This window comes from Anticarsia gemmatalis, chromosome 5, assembly GCF_050436995.1.
Source record: "Anticarsia gemmatalis isolate Benzon Research Colony breed Stoneville strain chromosome 5, ilAntGemm2 primary, whole genome shotgun sequence".
NCBI classification, from domain to species: Eukaryota; Metazoa; Arthropoda; class Insecta; order Lepidoptera; family Erebidae; genus Anticarsia; species Anticarsia gemmatalis.
This window is the reverse complement of record NC_134749.1, coordinates 2,942,909-2,963,194: the sequence shown is the minus strand read 5'-3', so window position 1 is coordinate 2,963,194 and position 20,286 is coordinate 2,942,909. Positions and strand designations below refer to the sequence as shown.

The 20,286-nt window shown below is 35.1% G+C and overlaps 2 protein-coding genes across 2 annotated transcripts in view; both read left to right on the top strand.

The window, feature by feature from the left end:
* Positions 1-5,576, top strand: part of LOC142972797 (putative peptidoglycan muropeptide transporter SLC46) — a 20,288-nt gene extending 14,712 nt beyond the window's left edge. The window contains exon 7 of the mRNA XM_076114095.1: positions 5,385-5,576. Within this exon, the coding sequence (XP_075970210.1) occupies positions 5,385-5,457 (73 nt within the window). The 3' untranslated portion in view covers positions 5,458-5,576. The remainder of the gene's footprint in view (positions 1-5,384) is intronic.
* LOC142972796 (lysosomal proton-coupled steroid conjugate and bile acid symporter SLC46A3-like) lies at positions 5,207-20,286 on the top strand. Its single transcript, XM_076114094.1, has 7 exons — positions 5,207-6,783; positions 6,979-7,138; positions 16,326-16,427; positions 17,898-18,035; positions 18,283-18,366; positions 18,833-18,989; positions 20,033-20,286. The coding sequence occupies exons 1-7, from the start codon at positions 5,974-5,976 to the stop codon at positions 20,130-20,132; spliced, it is 1,551 nt and encodes a 516-aa protein (XP_075970209.1). The 5' UTR covers positions 5,207-5,973; the 3' UTR covers positions 20,133-20,286.

Genomic DNA, 20,286 nt, shown 5'->3' with positions numbered 1-20,286 from the left:
ACCATCAAGTATTTACTCATCCCGCATAGAAACAGACGTTAATTCCGTAATTTCCCTCTACGTGATCAAAAACTCCACGTCAAATTTAAGTACGAGTAAAGTAATAATTACTTACTTACTCTTACTCCGTTGGCTCAACGACCCAAAATGTGTCTTGGCCTCCGACACGAGAGAACGCCACTTTGCCCGATCTTTGGCCACTTCTTGCCAATCCCCGGCTTGAAGCTCCCTCAGATCCGCCTCCACTACATCCTTCCAGCGGTATCTTGGGCGCCCGACAGGGCGTCGTCCTGTCGGTCGACCTAAGTACGCTCTCTTAACACTACGATCTTCTCGCATTCTCTCGACGTGGCCGAGCCAACGGAGTCTGTGAGCTTTTATTTCTCCTATGATGTTAGGATTGGCTACGAGTTCCTCGATTTCGGCATTTTTGCGAATCCGCCAGCTCCCGTCGGGTCTCTGCACGGGGCCCAAGATCTTTCGAAGGACCTTTCTTTCTGCGACCAAGAGCTTATTCTCTTCCTTTTGTGTCAGTGTCCAGGCTTCGCAGCCATACATTAGAATAGGTCTTATTACGGTTTTATAAATTCGTATTTTAGTACTTCGGCTAAGAAGCCCGGACACTAACACTTTGTGCAGGGCCGCGCTACATCTTAATGTATTTTGGACGCGGATGTCGATCTCCTCCTCTCGAGTGTTCGTGTCCGTTATGGTGCAGCCCAAGTACTTGAATTTTGAAACGCCTTTGTAGATGGTGTCTCCAACATATAGGTCATTTCTGGCGACGCTAGTATTTTTGTAACGCTTCATGTGGAGGTATTCCGTTTTCTCGTGGCTTATTCTTAGTCCCACTTTCAGAGCTTCCGTTTCCAGGACCTTTGCTGACTCCTGCACCTCACTACTGCTCTCTCCAAGAAGGGCCAGATCGTCGGCATACCCTATCACCGTATGCTTTCCATTCAGTTTTGCCCCTGCATCTAGTGCAAGCACTTTTCTAAGGACATGCTCTAGAACTAAGTTGAAAAGCATAGGCGATAAGGCGTCTCCTTGTTTTAGTCCTGTGACAACAGTAAACTCGTCTGTTAGCTCGTTTTGGACTCGAACTCTCATCCTGCTTTCTTTTGTGGCCATTTCGACCAAGTTGACTAGCTTTTTTGGGATATTAAAATTCCTCAAGATGTTATAAAGAGCTTCCCGGTCTATGCTGTCGTAGGCCTTGGTGAAATCCACGAAAAGGGAGTGAAGACTCTGTGAAAATTCCCATTTTTTCTCCATTATCTGTTTCAGAAGAAATATTTGGTCAATTGTACTACGGTTCGGCCGAAAACCACACTGATAATCACTGAGGATTTTTTCCGCGTACGGTTCCAGCCTTTTTAGTAGTACATATGACAAAACCTTATAAGCCGTTGGTAACAGTGCTATTCCGCGGTAGTTGTTGCATTTCCTCTTGCAACCTTTTTTGTGGATTGGGCAGATTAATCCCACGTTCCATTGTCCAGGCTGTTGTTCTGCCTCCCATATTTTGAGTAAGAGTTCGTAGATCTTGGATTGAATTGCTCCCCCACCATTCTTCCAAACTTCTGCGGGTATGCCATCAATTCCTGGAGCTTTATTGTTTTTCAGCCTCATTATAGCTTCTCGGACCTCGATAAAGGTCAAGGGTTCCATCTCCTCAAGGTTATCAGGAATGGTGCGAGACAAATGGCTTTCGAGAGGTGGGCAGTTAAGTAATGTCTGGAAGTAATTGCGCCACAAGGTCTTTATCTCTTCGCTAGATGTTGTGAGATTTCCGTTATTGTCTTCCATGACTTGTGTTCTGGGCTGATAGCCTTTCTTGAAAGTCCGGACCTCTTGGTAGAACTTTCTCGACGCGTTAGCTCTAATGAGAGTTTCCATGTCCTGCACCATGTTATTGAGGTAATCCCGCTTTGCTCCTCTAATAACTCTTCTTGTAATAATTAACGTAAAAGTAATAATTAACGTATGTATTCCTTAAGTAAATCATTATTTAGCTGCGGTTAACCGCTATTGAACTTCCAAACGACGTATTGTTACGTATTTGAAATGACGTGTAACAAAGTTTAAAGTTTCATCAACACGTGAATATGAGTTTTTGCTAACACCTTTTTCTGAAGTTTTTTATAAAAATCTTCGTGATTTAAACAAGATAGTTGACAAGCTCTTTATATAAAAACCTCCATGATTTAAGTAAGATAGTTGGTAAGCGTTACCGTCCAGCGGAATCCGCGTTGGTGTATAAAGAAGGACCGCGTAATCTTCTAAATTTTCTTCTGAATTGATAGATAGACGAATAATTTGATACCACAGTTAAGTGTCTCTATTTTACCTATATTATTATGAAAGATTTTTTTTTGTTGATTTCATTAAAATACAGTTAAGGTGACTCGGTTGCTTTTTCCACAAAGTTTTTCGTCACATTAACTTTTGCTTGCTATCTCCCTCTAGTTTTAAGTAAAAATATTAAAATGTCAACCGATGAAAAATTCTGATTGGTGATATATTTTTAAATAACTTATTAACCATGCAAAGTCCCCAACCCGCACTTGGCCAGCGTGGTGGTCTAAAAGCCTAACCCCTCTCGCTTTCGGGAGGAGACTTTCTTTTCGCCCAGCAGTGTGACAGTTACGGGCTTAAATTAATCAGTCAACCAAATATTTTGAGTACATATATTATTACATATTACGTTCAAGGTATAGAGTAGATAGGATTAATGAGACTTATTTACAAAATCCCGTACAGCCCAAACTCTTTAGTAAATTAAATCAATTAAAAACTTCACAGTAGTACTTATCTAAATTGTATAGGTATCATGTACAATAGTACACTACGGACTTATTGTTATACGTATAATAGTGTGAGCAGTGATGTGTTCATTATTGTACTGGACATTCAAGGTCGATTACCTAGTGTTACGATTATGTGTACTAGGTGTATCTATGTACAAGGGTCTTCTCCCGTATAAGTGAGGGGTTAGGCTTTAAGTCCACCACGCTGGCCAAGTGCCGGTTGCGGACTTTGCTTGCCAAATAAAATAGGGCAGAATAAAAAAGGACAATAAGTTATATTTTGTTTTTCATTTTTATAAAACCTAACATCTTTTATAAGTCTTGGCGTTTACGGACTACTCATTCCCAACAGAAAGTCACCTATGCCCAGCGGTAGGACAATGACAGATTAAATTTACATTGAAATCCAACTAAAATAAATGCATTTAGCAAAATTAAATACCACAGATCAAAAAAATGTAGGCAGCGAATCAACGAATTAGTTTTTTATTGAGTACAATCGCTTACAAAATAGTTTTCGTTTAATTCTTGATAGTTTTCGAGATAATATCGGTTTCTGTTAGACCTTGTGCGCGCTCGACTGTCACGTTGATATTAATACTAGGTACACTCGGAAACTGATGCTAATCGTACTATTTTACTGCATTTGCAGGCTGTCTTACTGTCAAATTTTATCTAAATCAGTTAAAGAGATTAGATGCTGTGTTTTATGCCTCCACTTTCTACCAACTTCAAAAAGGAGAGGATACTATGTTCGAATGATTGTTTTTTTGTATGCTCATGTAAACATCTGTGAAAAAAGATATATTTGAAAGATTATACCTCCCAAATGGTACCAAAAGAATTAAATTGTTCACTTCAGAGAAACAGCAAAAAAAGGATTTTCTAGTATATTTGTCTTAGAAAATAATTCAATATTACGATGTAATTATAGTATTTTTTTAACAAAAAAACATCAGTAATTTCATTATGAAGCATATATATCGTTCTGTCAATATTTGCGACAGTTATTGTTACACTATTGCATTTATGGTGTGATATAAAATGCTTATCATTACAACTGCGTAATCCTTCAGTGCTTTACTTTTATTTGCTAAATCCATTTGCTTCTGCTATGCAATAAAGATATCGACAAGTGAACCTAAGATTATCTGTCATGTAATGTTTTCAATCGATGATAAAGAGATTTCTACTTCAAATACATTTTAATAAAAAATGTCGATGACTTTGTGACCTTTGTATGGTTATGTCATCTTCAACATTTTATGCGACGGAACAAGATTTATTTTGTAAAAAAAAAAATTACATTATTATTTAAACAAGATTCTTTTTGTAAAAGATTTTTTTTTGGTTAATTAAACACTATACTCGCAATGATCTTTGCGCTATTTGATCAAATGTAAATAAGAAAGTGTATTAACTCGCGCGGTGGGGATGCTCACACCCACTAATGGCGAATTAGTATATTATTATGATAAAATAATGAAAGAAAAATAATATACGTAGGCGTGCGTTATAAATAAACCATTTCAGGGATGTTACAACCGTGACCATTTTTTATAAAAACGGAACTGTAGTTGGTACGACCAGTCACTGTAACAAAACGTACTATAAATAACTTATTAAGTAAAATTATTGTCAAAGATGTACATCTCCGGCCAAGTTCTATGAGGAGTACAAGCCGAGTTTAATAGTTTAAACTGTACTACGTTACAATAATCTGTTCTGATTTTATATTTGATCTCCCTCTTCTGAAGGTGATTGAAAAGAAAAATGTTGGTGAATTTTCGAAGATACTCAAAGTAGTTTTAACTATGTTTATTTATTGCTGTTTATTTTCTAATGGTGGCTAGATATCAGTAGAAAATATAATTTAGTTTACGAACAGAATATAATAAGTATCCAATACCGAATTTTAAGTTGTTTAATAACTAAAGGGCTTCCAAAAATAGTAGTTAAGAGCAAAATCGGGTTACCATCGGTAACAATATACACCAACTAAACCCACTTAAATATTTTGAAATATTTATCATCAATACCAAATCTATTTATGACGCATTATTTATTGCTAGAACTAGCTTAAACACTTAACAGAAGCTCTATTCAAAGCTACTAATCCAAGATTCGTTTTATCTCAGTCGTCCTAATGTTTGTTTTAAAAATGTTGACAATGTAAACCTAATGGAAGTAGTGTTAAAGACCGTAATTAGTTATCGCAAAACAAACAAACTTTTAAGCCAACATTACAATGGATTTTTATTCACCAAATGCTAATCTATTAACTAACGTTATGGGAGAATAAGCATAATTATAATGAGGTAAAAACATTCTCAATCGTCAGACTTTTTGTTCGGTCAGTAATGTCATCATTGTTTTTTACTTTTAATCCGCGTAGATGTCAAGTAAAAGTCAGACGCTCACAGCGCGCAAACGCTTGTCGCGGTGACTGTACCCCGTCATCACAGCTATAATACGCGTTCCGAATAGTTACTAACATCACTTTACAATCGATCTTCCGTCACGAGTGTACTATTTACTTTTCCTGTCCAATAAGCGTCCGTTCGTTCGTTGCAGATGGATGTACTTCGAACAAAGAGAGGACACCAAACAAGTCGAAGAGATGGACAACGTTAACAAAGACGTTTAAACGCACCCTGTGCACTTAGACTATTGAACTCAAAGCATTTATTATAAGTGAAAGTGTTATTGGACATTATACAGTGTGTTTTGAATAAGTGTGAATGTTTAATAAAATCCTGACGAGTTTCCCGTGGTTTTTTATTTTCGTCGCGAATACAATTGAATGTTTGTAATAGTGACACTGCGACGGATCGCCGGATTTGTTTGGGTTCGACGTGTTCAGTTTATTTTCGATTTCTCAGAGTGTTTGTGAACGCATTAAAGACTGATATGGCAACATAAGAGTGTTTGCTTACATACCGACGAACAATAGGACGCTAGCGACGTCCCAGCCGTCGGCATCGGCACAACACTTATTCAATATCATATCGTATGTATCTTAGTGTGGTGTGGATGTGCTCTCAAATATATTATCTAACAATGTGAAGACACGCGACGGATCACACGCGAGATACAGTGTACTTTTATTAGATAAATCTTAAAGTGAATTAGTTTAAAAAATATTCAAAAAATCACAATCACAATGGATAAAGCAGAGAAAGCGAGTGATAAACCAACACAGGAGACGACGGAGGAGCTGCCTTTAAAAACGGAGCCGAAAAATAGTATGAAAGACATGAATGTGTTCGAGAAAATAAAATTCATCAAAGCAAACATATCGGTGGAACCGGTCCTCGCGTTGTATGTAATGCCGAGTGTTCTAGCGATGTTGGCCACGCAGAATTTAAATTTAGAGAAAGCGTGTAGGGTCAACCTGGGGTTCACGGATGACGCGTGCACGGCCTTGCGCCTGAGGAAACGCGCCAACTACACCTTCGAGGAAGACGAAGTACAGAAGCTTATAGCTTCGGTGCAAGCATGGAAGAGCGTGATACACACCGCAGTACCTACACTACTAATGCTCTTCATCGGTGCGTGGAGCGACAAAACAGGCAAACGCAAGATTTGTATGTTGATGCCGATCTTTGGGGAATTCATGACATGCCTACTGAATATGATAAACACGTACTTCTTCAATGAAGTCCCGGTGGAATGGACTGTGTTTATGGAGGTTATTTTCCCGTCCTTGACGGGCGGCTGGTACACGATGTTCCTCGGCACTTTCAGTTATTTAGGAGACATAACGTCGAAAGACACGAGGACGTTCCGTTTGGGGATACTGAACTTGTGTATGACAGTAGGATTTCCCATAGGAATGGGCTTGAGCGGCGTGCTACTAAGAGTCCTGGGTTATTATGGCGTGTTCTCGATATCAGCAATGCTGCAGTTTATCAATTTCTGTTATGTATTGTTCTTTATTGAAGATCATACTTGGCTCGCGAACAAAGATAAGGTTTGTACATATTTGCTTTCGTAGTAATCCAATATTGAGCAATTATTTGTAGATTCTCGAATATTATATACATTTAGTTTCTTAGTACCTCATCGAAAATGATTTAATCCCCTAATTAATATGGACAAAATGGTTTACAGAATATTATTAGAACACAAGAAACGTGAAATTTGATTTGGGCAAATATATTTTTAGGTGAAAAGAACGGGTTGCACAGGTTTCCTGCTAGAATTCTTCGACTTCCGAAGTCTGAAGGAAACTGTGGAGATTGCCTTCAAAAAGGGTCCAAATAATAGAAGATTGAGAATATGCCTCATCCTGTCCGTCGTTTGTCTTACATTTGGACCTATGTGGGGTAAGTAACTTAAGAAATATACGATAAATTATATTTACTGGATAAGTTATAGGTATCTATAGAAATTCGAGTGGTAAAGGTGTGTGAAATACATGTAGGTTCAGTTATTTATTTAGTTAGTTCCGTGTAGTGGAGGCCGACCCTCTTGCTGAATACGTGCCAAATGAGAGGTTGTTGTTGAGTAAGTTTCACCCAAAATTAAAAAAAAATAACTACACTGGCCTGCCTCGGTCACCAGAACTTAACTCTCAGTCGCATTTATTACTTCACGAGTACATATATTTCCAAACTTTCCTTTGATGAGCAATGTCTTGATATTTTAAAACTTTCCTTTACCAAGCAAAGTTGACAACAATTTTATGCGATCTTTAGTATGTAGAATAGGTCAATATAACACTGTGGTAATCTAGTAAGTCAGGTTATATGAAACTAGTTTTAAAAGGTCGATATTTTGTTTACACACAAGCTATTCCAAGAATAGATCCCAGAAAAAATTATAATATACGGTTTTTTATAGCAGAGATGTCGAAGTCCAAAAAGATAAGTCGTATTTATAAAAAAAGCTGAAGATACAGACGTTCTGATACAAAGCGCTAAATATTTACGTAATAGTGAAACTCTACTTGGTAAAAGTTGTATATGCATCTTGTCTTATTGGTTCAAAATGACAAAGCCGGAGATGACAAAGCTCGATTCTCTATTACTATCGACTACCGATAACCGGCCAGCTATCGAGGAATTTTGTATCGGTGCTTGTAGCGGGCACCGTACGAACTATTTTGGTAGTACATTTTAAATGTCAAACCGACTGTAGACAATTGCGCTACTGGCCATTAACTTTCATAATACACGAATAAACAAGTTTGGAACAATAAGGAAATAAGTGAGATGTTAACCTTTGAAATGGTCATCGCGTATAAGACATGTTGGGCATCTTAATATTATATTAAGAGTAACCATAATAGTTTCAAAAGTTATCTAATAAAAGTCACCTATAAACATTTAACGCGATATAACATTTTACGGTTTTAGACAACAAGCTCTACTAAAAATATTTAGATATTTAATGCACAAAACCGATGGTATGAAACGATAACAAATTTGCAACGCATTGCGGCTCACATATTCGTGAATAACAATAGCGGATTAATATAGAGTGGAATGAACTTGCAATAAATAAATAAATCAATGTCAAGTATTGTTGGTACATAGCTGTACTTTTTTTAGACGGACTAAGAACTAGTTTGGTCTAGCGCAGCCTTATGCGGAGATCAAATTGTGGATCACAAACTGGCTTTACTTTTTACCGTATTTGGTTTTTGGTGACTGGAGATACTTTGTAGTAAAGCGAGTTAAAACTGAGAAAAGAATAGATTTCGGTAGTTTATTGATATATTATTATAACTAGGTTTCTTTTACAACTAGTGGAAAACAAGACATTCGGAGGTATAAAAAATATGTAACGGTGTGTACACGGCTTCGTTTTATAAGACTTACGTCAATGACCTTCAGGGGTTTTTAACAATTTTAGTATAATCATAGGAAGTAGTACTACCTAATAATATAACCATGGGAAAGAGAGAAAGCTGCCTGTGTGTACGTAATTTAGATAGTGCAGACTTTGTTGCAAAACTGGTTGAGAAAGTTTAAAAAAAAAAACTGCGACAAATTCAATTAATTTTATTTAAGCAATAGACTTTTGTAATCTCCTAAACTACCAAATTAATACTTCAAGTCAGGTAATTTTCAACGCGAAGCAATTCTTATTCAAAGGTTAGTCTAAAAGTAAAGTTTTCCATACACAGTTGACATAGAAACATACTAACTAGTATAAAAATACTCAATACTGGTTTTCTTGATACAGAAAATAGAACGACCTTTGACGGCCAGTCATCTGTAGGCATCGATTAACTCCAATCGGTATCCGACTAATCGATATGTCGAATCGATTACACAATTGAGTAAAGTTGATAATATTGGGTCAAAGATCAAGTTGTATCGTGAAAAATAAACAGTGTGTGGCCAGTATTATTTGCACTGTACCTACTTATAGTCTGACAACGTAGTAGAGAGAAAATAATAATGAATAATTCAATGAATATCCAAAAGAAAAAAACATTTATTTATGTCAACCACTAAAAATATATTACGGTCTCAATGTAAAAATTCCCATATAGGCAATAGGTTTGTTTGTGCTTGGGTAATTTCGCTCTTCCACAGATTCATTTTAGTTTAGTAGAAATAAAGTAGTTTGTTGTTTTAAACAAGCCGACAACTGCATACGTCTGTTAAAAATGTTCTAAATTCTGTTTGTTTTCTACTCCCGCAAGCCGCGAACCTTAGACACAGAGCTCTTTACGAAGCAGTTGGACTATAATAACATATAATAGACCACCCAAGACGAACTATAAAACTTCTATATCATTTTATTGATCAGTTCAAGAATACTAAGTTAGGCTTTGATGTGCGCCCGCGCTGCATCTTTTAATTCAAATGACACACTTATAGTTCAATTTGAAAACGTGTATAACGTAATAGTAGTCATGCAACTGCTCCTGATGTTACGTGTTCGGTTCCTGTACAAAACAAATACTAGTGCGACATACATTAACGCTGGTTTTTGTATGGGAAATACAACATAAATATGTTTGCTTCAAAGATTAAGCAATTTTATTTAATCATACTATTGTGACCATAACATCGGATTGTTAAAATTTGCATGGTATTTAAGACCTGTTTTAGTAGTAATAACTTGTGGCCAAGATTCTAACAAATCAAAGAGGCTTGTTTCAGGATCACAACTTGGTATACCCCTGTTCAATAATGGAAGGCTAATAAGAAGACTTATAATAGAGTTATGTATTAAATCCGTATTGATAGACTATGGTCGAAAATGGTCGAACAGATCTAATTGTAAAAGTACACAAACCACATTGTCAACACACCAATAACCACATCCGTATTAGTAACCAAATATTTGAGGTATTTTTCAAACAACTTAACAAAACTGTCGATAATTCTAAGAAAATAAGTACTATTTCATAACAATTGGGGAGTTCCCCGACGGAATAGGCAGAACTACCTATTATTTATTTATATTTTGTTAGCTATGGAAACTTATTAGATACGTTTAAATCTACAAAGATTAATGGATGTTGCTCTTCAGTGGACTAGACTTTAAAAAGTTATATATACATAGATAATAACGCGCCTTGGAGGCCTACTGCCATTTGCCTGCCGAGCAAGTTACCAAACTCCGGGCCACTATAGAGAAATGTTCTTAATTTTGCTATTAGGCGGTTAACATGATCGACGTGGTCTTGCATTATTTACCTTCTATGGTCAGACGTGAGATTTGACGGATACAGTAACTTTACACTCGTGTTTACCAATGAATAAGTGAATAACACGCTTGAAATATTACTATTATTGTTGCGCTCACGCTTCTGTAACTGTGGAAAATTAGCGCTTTAAAATATTTGAATAAGACATTATGTTAAATTAAAACATATCGAGGAACAGTTTCAAATGTGTCGTATTACTTATCCACTAAATAAAGATTTTTTTTGAAAATAACTATAGAAAAATCCTCTTTCGTCAATTTGGTAGCCACTATGAAATAAATTGCAGCTTTGACGTAATACATCACTGACCATAATTTTAGAAAAACAATGTACAAAACAAAGGCTTTCAAGCGGGTTTCAACGGAGATACTCAGCAGCGGAGCCCCTCTAATTAACTATCCGATACTTATCTAAAACTTAGTGCTACGATGATGTTCGCAACTCATCACTTCGAAACACGGCTATTTATTACGTCAATGCATTAGATTTTTTACTCTGATGTGAAACAAAAAAGTTACCTTGAATGTCTAAATTGTTGAAACAATAACACTTATTTTTCACATACATACAGTTTTTATTCACATATAAAATGTCGAAATGTGAATTTAATGGGTCTATCAATGTATATGACAGTGGAGAAATTTGTTTAATGTTTTCAAACGTTAAAATTTGTTTTTGCATTTAGTTTGTATTGCAATATGAGCACTCTTTGTGTAGAGCCGTTTGAATATTTCATGACGTATTTTCGGAACTAGTAATAAACAACAGACAGGTTATTTGTTGCGTAGATATGTTTTATTACTGACTAGCTGCCCCCCGCGATTTCGTCCGCGTTAGGAGAATTCCCGTAGTATAAATTATCCTATGTTGTTATCTAGGTTATTAACTATATGTGTAATAAAGTTCATTAAAGTGTATTCTTTATTACATACTCACAAATTTTGACATTTATTATATTATAAAAAAAGACATATTAATCAAATTTCGTGGTCGAAAGTTCAACATCTAGGCGGCATACTACTTTTTTAAGTTGTGTTTGTGATATAAGTAATAATCATTCGATTTAATGGTGAAGGAAACCATTCTAAGAAAAACTTGCACGGTTGAGAGATTTTTGAAATCGCTCTTGAACGAATGCAAGCCATGCTTAGTGATAATTAGCTAAAATGACTGTTCTATTCGATGTCCAAAGTTCAATCATAGCGTCTGTAAACATGTAATTGTGTATTTTTGTCTAAGATATTATCAAATGCATAAAAAACAACATATGTTCTCTGGTTTGTAATTATAGTTATGCGCTATTTTATCTCAATCTGTTTAGTAATTTTCCGTAATGTGGGTGACGAAATTACAGCAATGAATTATTCCTATAGGAAAAAAACGATATTTTATGTATGTATGTAACAATGTATTTGCAACCACAGGACTCAAGACAGTCAGTAAGTTGCTTATGAATATTAATATTTATTTAACCCTATTCGTGACATGTTAAAGTATTAAGAAGATGTGCTCAGAATATGGACATTGAATGATCATTGCCTTTTTTATAAAGTATCTAACCACAGACAGAGAACATCAAATGAGTTTTTTGCACGTAAAAAGAAGCGATGAAACGTGCACACTTCAAGGTGATGAGGTCAAAAAAAGTTGTTAAATAAAAACTATGTAGCGATAATCAATATTAGAATCTGTGAAGTGGATGTCATGTATTGTTTTCCAAAAGCTTAAGCTTCAAACGAAACGACCCTTAGTTGTATAATTAAATTCTAGACAATGACAGAAATTGTAGCGCTATTCTCTACAGTCGGTATTGTCGAGTATCGAGGATTTGACATTTAGAATGTGCTGCCAAAACAGTTCTTAAGTGGCCCGGTTGAGGCGCTTAACTGATTTTCGTGTAAAATTGCTAGATGCCGGTTGTCGGTAGTCGATAGTAGTTGAGAATCGAACTACTTTACATATAATAATTCTATAAAAAATACAATGCAAACCCATAACTCGCTTATTAAAACAATTTGATTCAAAGCCTACAGTACCAACTAAAAGTGATTTAAACTCGAGGCAAAAGGCTTTAGCGGCGGAACAATTTTGATCTGGTTTCAAATACGTTTTTACATATTGAAATATTTGCGAGCCTTTGAAATTGATGGCGTTGCGAATTTGACAATTTTATTTTCGCGGATGAATATGGGATTTTGTGCTTTTATCCCGTAGTATTTCGTTTTTCAGCAATAAGTACCTTTGTTCAAATATTCAGATAGGTTGTGTTGAATTTTAAATAACTCTTTTATATGATTTAAAAGAGCTTAAATGGGTTTGGACGACCAGTTATTATTCCACTACTTACGTCTGTATTTTGCGTTTGGTGATTTATTAGCTCAACAAAAGCAATGTATTACCAACTACCGGCTAACATATAAAAAGTATAAAATAAGATTTATTTACGCAAGTGAATACCTAATCATATTGTATTCATCAAAAACTACTTGATTCGCGATGAAAAACGAATACGAACTGTATCTATATTTAAAAAAATATAAAAAAAGGATTCTTACATAACATATTAAGTATGTTACAATAACATAAAACCTGTATCTGCTCATCTAAATGATAAAATATTCGCAGCATCCTTACGTCCATGACACGATACGTGCTTGGCTCAATGTCGTCTTATTGTTTTATTTTTGAAGAAATAGGTAAGTAGTTACGATATTTAAGGATCCGACAACTTAATATTAAGGTTCTGGTGTCTGTCCCTCTAAGTGTCTCTACTTGAATGGAGACTTCAAACTGTAAACGGGCCAGTCCAGTTAAAACTTTTAAACTTGAATGCTTACTAAACTAATATTATAAACACGAAAATTTCTCTATTAGTCCACTTTGTTTTTTATTTACCGCTTGTTAATATTTGAACCGATTCAGAGCGCATTACGAGTCCGATAAATTATATCCTACAATGGTGGCAAAATTAACGACCTAGACTTCTTTTTAAAGCTACTTTTGCTATTACAAGTAAGTACTTGTTGAAAAAACCACAATAACTCTTTTGAAAACGGTTTCAGTTCTAGCGTTATTTAAATACAACGTACCAACACAAAAGTAAACAATACAAGCGAACACCCGCACATCACAGAACGGACATAACCTAAATCGTAACAAAAACGTACATCATATACAGAGTGTTGCACTGCGGTGTTGACACAACACGCAACAACAATCCCCCTGTATAAATCAAACTCTCTGTTCTACAAATCTACTCTGTATATCCATTCATACGGCTGAATTAAATAATTGACTAGAACAGTTTGAATTTTGATGAATGAATGCTGGCAGTTATTTCTCAATTGACTGTCTGGCCTGTTTCGAGGGATAGGTTTGTTTTGAATTGGTTTATGACCTATCTTGTACTATCCGCTTAGATTTGAATTCTGATGGGACGGAATACGTCGGTGTGAGGCAGTTTGTCGCTGAAAGTACGTCTGTCAATGCACACAGTAAAGTTTTTAAGGCGACACATATGTTATCTACATATGACTTCTTGTACGTTTTATGAACAATAGTTAAACTTAACAAATATGAAGTCCGTATATAGATATTTAACATACCCTATATTAAATACCTATATACTTCCTCACAGAAGGTTTGATATTAAGTTTAGACTAGTCGATAGCATTTCTGAAGAACTTCTCACTTTGATCTTACTCATGTTCTTTTTATGAAGCCGAGGTGATTGACCTCTTAACTTTTGAAACTATAGAAGGGTTATCAAGTACTTCCTCTTCTAGCTCAATTTCCAACGGTTTCGTCCTACTTACTAATGTCAGGGTAATCTAGTTGAACCGTGGATCGACTGCCATCAATCTATTTTAAGTAGTTACTCACAAATATGTGAAAAACTAGTCCATTGGACAGCGTGGTGGCCTCAAGGCCTCACCCCTCCCTCGCTAGGGAGTGGACCCTTGCTCTGCATTTTTGCTTTTAGCAGTTTGTTTACATACCCACTAATTGTGTCTCTGTATTATTTAATACGTATTAATGTTTTAACGCAATAGTTAATTCGCTTAAAGTTTCGGCATACGTCGAACTGGGGGGCTATCACGTATCTCAGTTGACAACTATGTGAAAGCCACCATGCTGTACATTGTTTTCTTCCTTAGATTATAGTGATTAACACTTTACGTCAAAGCAAAGTAGCAATGTACTAAGTAGTGACTATCTTTCTGACGTACACTAGTTGTCAATTGAGATATGTGATTGGCCTGCTGGTCGTGGTCACAACTTGACTGAATAGATTTAACGTTTATCACTAGTATGTAGTATGCAGGCAAGTATAGCTTCTAATGATTTACGAAACAAAGACGATGTTATATGAAAATATGAGCTATATATTGCACTAGTTATAAACACAATGTATCGGTGTCATAGTGAGTAAATATTTGAACACCGCTAGTAGTTAGTGGTGTTGATGCATTGCAGTCATAAATGTTACGATCTAACTTTATAGCTACTATTGAACTGTAAGCTTTGTATTATAATATACTGCTGTTTAAATATTATTATTATATTACTGTCATTTGTAGTTCAAACAGATTATCGACAAATTTTGAATGCAACTGATCAGGCTCCTCGACAGGAACTAATCATTAAGTACATTTTAATGTCAAACTCTCGATACTCGATAGAACTGCAATGCCAAGTCAATAAATTCTATCGATTGATTGGTAACTTGACCGGTATATAGCCATAAGCATTCTTTCAAATGTTACGGATACTTTAGATGACATGGGCAAGTTTTCACCTTACAAACAATTGGAACATTGTGTCACGAGACACAGTTTTCCAATTCTCCGTTCTTAATATTTCGTGAAAGTATGACTGATAAATTAAATTAATCTACTAAGTGGTCACTCCAATCAATTTGTTGAAGCCTTCCATTTTATTATATACTAATTGGTATGCACAATTATCTTTTAATGGAATTGTTTTGACCGGGCCCTCTTTAAAATTCTCGCCAAAAGACAAAGGGCGACTCTATTTGAAAATATTTATCAAAAGCATTTCACCGTTAGAGTTCGTTAACTCGAAATTTGGCCATAGTCACGCTTTATAAGATTACGTTATACTTGAATAAAAATACATAAAATAACGGCTAACGTAACCATACCCCGTATTTTATAAATCTCGTCCATAAAAAATCAGGAAAAAGAAAATTGTTAGTAGTATGAAACCAAATCAAAATATGAAAGAACCTTTACAGGACTGTTAGTGTACAAACTGAACAGTGTACAGTCGTCATTCTTAGGTAGTTGTGTCTCGTGGGAAATTACAAGCAAGCCGCTCTACCCAGTGATTGCTTTACAATTTCACTCTTCAAATCATCTCTTACTTATTTTTCGAAATTTCATACATTCGTTCTGGGAATGCTTGCTTTATGAACATATAGATATGAACATGTGAACGATGTAAAAGGGAAGTCTATTTACATTTTTCATCACGATTTTCGACCAGTTTTTATAAAAAAAAAAGTTTGTGAAAAATTAAGTTATTATTTTTATTTCCGTTGTCAGCTAGCCAACTAGGAAACTCTTTGAGAGAAGTTAGAAAAAGTTAATAAGTTTCATTAAGATCTAGTGACTGATTAAAAATCATAAACTCTTAGCACCAATTGTCAATACGAGAGAGATTAGTTCATAGCTTGTTGCCATCATGTCGAAGGTATGCAAAGTCCCAACATGCTCTGGGTTATTTTGAAAACTCAAAGCTTCATTATTTCCTTTCTTGCTTTATTATTAATGCCTTTTAAGATTTTGTTATTAATTTTTTTGTCATTTGTTTGTTTTTAGGTGAACTGAGTATAATGTATATCTTCGCGCGCTACCAGTTCAATTGGGACGAGGTGAAGTACAGCATATACTCCACGTACAGTCTGATCACACATTCCATTGGTAAGTACTAAGTTAGAAGTATTTTATTACATATTTTAATGATTACATGTTGACAAGTATTTATATATAAGTCCGAAAAGATTTATTGACCAGCTGTTTAAACAGGTGATATAATTAGGCCAGAAAATTAATATTTGAAATGTCTGTTAGTATATAAAACATGTATTCAAATTAATGCGATTGGCCACCTCTACTGAACTCAAATTTAAATTAAATTTATTCAAAATTGTTATAACTATTAGGACCTACTAGTAAGATACTAGTCTTCAGCTGCATCTAGTGACACTGGCAGCCGACTCCAACGAAATTGGTAGATTAAACTAAAAAGTTATACAATTTGAAATAGTATTAACTAACTATTGTGTTTAAGCAATAAGTTACGAATAAATCCTAAAAATTCTTCACAAATATCATGCATCATTCATCTAATTGTAGTATTCTAATTTATGGCCTGTCCTTGTATGGTCGAGTTGTGTACAAACGACTCTCAGGGCACTTATAAAAGTTAGAATCACAATATAGGGGAGAACTGTGAAATAACTAATTATAAAGAGCAAGTACACAGTTGATTATGTTTTAGATATAGTTTTCTTACAAACGGATATCTACTATAAATACTATAACAAAATTGAAACATTATTTTATCTCTTTTATCATGGTACAGCCTTTAAACGGCTATTTAGGCTTTCGTATCTTGGGAAAACAAAAATGACTGCCTATTTGTCTGTTGCAATTTATCAACTTAGGGACTGAACATACCTATGTATACATATAGTAGAATTGACAGATGGTAGGTAGATACTAAAACATTTATATCAAAAACACGACTCAATGAATTGTAACCGTGTTAATGGTAGTTTAAATACGGTAATCTTTTGCATACAAAAGCTATCTAGAAATATTCATACAGAATGTTCTCCAAAACTCTAGTTAAACCTAGGTAGAGTCACACACGGTAGAGTCGATTTATTTACCAAGTTGTAACCGAGCGCCGCCGGCTGGCGACCCGAACTGGCCAAAACTGCGCTATCGATAACACCTGGCTCTACCTAGAGCACCTACCCCCTTTACATTTCACTTTGGATTTGTATCTATTCTAAATGTTTTAAAGGAATGTGTTCAAAGTCGTTTTTAATACTAAATACATAACTACAGATTTGAATACTATTGCTGCTTTCCTAGATTGAGGTGAGTTTATAGGTAGGAAAGTGAAACTCTAAACAGAAAAGTTTTCGCTGCCTATTTCTGGTTATAAATCATTATAAGCGTTAGTTACTTTTTTAAGTACGAGTAGTCATAAAGAAGACTCTTACCCAACGGTGGGCAAGAATGGGTGAAAAAAAGTACGAGTATAATTAAGCACAATGACATAGCTTCTTTAATCGCTAATCGAAAATGGGACTAAAAAACTATAGATTCAGTCACTTATCTGTAATTTAGTATAATTTCTAACTCCGTATTATTTTCCAGGTACGTTGTTCTCAATCAGCGTGTTCAGTAGGAAGTTGAAGGCAGACGATGCGGTTCTCGGCATCATCTCCACGTCCAGCAAGATCTGTGGAGCCTTCGTGCTAGCCTTCGCCAGGAACGGCTATGAAGTGTACTTATGTAAGGACATACAATTGTTAAACTTCCTTATTAATAGCATCGATCTAAAATATGATTGTGTTGATACTTTTGAGTTATCGTCGCATTTAATATTGTGAGACCTTTAAACTTCAAAGTTAACAGTTTTTTTTTTTTTTTAAATTAACGTGTTTTGACATTACTTAATGGTTCTTTGTTCCGTAAATTCTCTTATTTACCGACTTCTGCTATTTACGTGTTGAATGTAACCTTTCAATTTTATTTACAGCTCCATTATTAGAAATATTGAACGGCACTTCGGCGATCGCGCTGAGGTCGATCGCATCCAAATTAGTCTCCTACCAAGAATTAGGTAAGTAACCATCGTTCCTGAACTCGTTACAAGTTGCTCACAGACTAGCATTGTTACCAAATAATAGCATATTGTGGACTTTCAGTTAATTCTTTTAACCATTGTGTTTGCAGTTAAAACATTTAAATATCTGATCATCCTTAAACTTTGATTACCTATGCCTCCTTCTGGATATCTTTATATACATAATTCTTCTGTAAGTTTGTATGTCACTGAACTTTTTTTAAACGACTGGACCGATTTTGATGAAATTTTTAGTGTGTGTTCAAGGGGATCTGAGAATGGTTTAGATTCACAATTTTGTCCGCTGGACAATGTTTTTTTGATTAATTTTTAATTTATTAGACAGGACAACGTCTGTCGGGTCCGCTAGCTTATATACAAAATCCAAACATTAGTTGATAGACAACTGTTATTGGTATAATTTTTTTAAAGACGACAGATTTAATCGTTATTTTATTTGCAGGTAAAGTATACTCTCTATTCGGCGTGGCGGAGACGATGATGCCTATAATCTTCGCGCCACTGTACTCGCGGGTGTACATCGCTACTCTGAACGTACTGCCCGGAGCCGTGTTCCTCGTCAGCATACTGTTCACTATACCTGCACTTGGTATATTTAGGTGAGAAGAGTTTTATATAACCTTTATAATATATCAATTAAATATTGATAGCTATAAAACGTAGCTGCATATTAAGCGTAGCATCGCTGATTACATATTTTAGCGGCTCAGTATTTTTTGGCACATTACAATATTAAAATTAAATATTAAATAAGTTACGTTTTATTTGTAAGAGAAGATGTAAAAATGTAGGGATCGTAGCAAGATGCGGTATTTTCTGTATTCGTACAGCATGTTTAATTATGGATAGCCGATTTATGAATGTTATTTTTATTGCATATTTTTAACTAAATATTTTGTAACTTGGAGTGCGATAATGTTTCTGTATATAGCAATAAGGCCGAACTTAGGTTAACATTATGACAAAACTGTAAGAAGAGCCGTACCTAGAAGTAAACCTACTTTTATAAAGTCCAGAGTACATCTTCACAAATATTTTTCATTGCATTCTTATGTCACATTGATGTTTAAATAGTTGTACTATGTAGGGAATGTTAAATAAAAACAATAGTAACAGACAACCTGCGGTGAGAATAAATTACAATGAGTATTGTTGAATATTTGTAAACAGGGTTTGTTTTAATTTGACACAATTATTATTGAAAAATGTGACATTGTTTGAATAACAAGCGTATTTCCATTACATAATATTATGATTGTTTTTATAACAGTATATTTTACACGCTTAGGTCCATAGTTTCATGAGGATTTATTTAGAAGAAGCCCTATGGCTTTTCCGGGGAAATATCTACTATTATACAATTTTATCTCAATCGATTCAATAGTTTAGGTGAGAAGCGTTTCAGATTGACAGACTTACTTTCTATTCTATAATATAACGGTTACTAAGTTTACAAAAAGAGTATGAAAACAAATTTTACGTAGAACCAATCAAATGTTTCCGACTGCAATTGAAGAGACAACCCAAGACCATATCAAGTGACGTATCGAGCAGAGGTCTTTACTCAACAGTGGTTATAAGTGGGCCGAATTGATAAAAAGATAGTAAAAGAATAATAATTTATAATATAATTTTGTTTCAGTTGGTTCTATTGCCAGCACAAGCAAGATGCAAAAGAAAAAAGACTGAACGTGCCCTGTACTCCGCCACCGCCGATGGACCCGCCTACCGCTCCCGCATAACGTAAGCGATGTCTAAGCGATACGTAAACGATATCGTTTGTAAACTGTCGAGATACCGTGGTACGGAGAATTTAGGGGAAGCTATGTAACAAGCTAAATTATGTTTCTCATATTATGTTGTGATATTGGTAATAAATGTTATAAACTTTTTTAA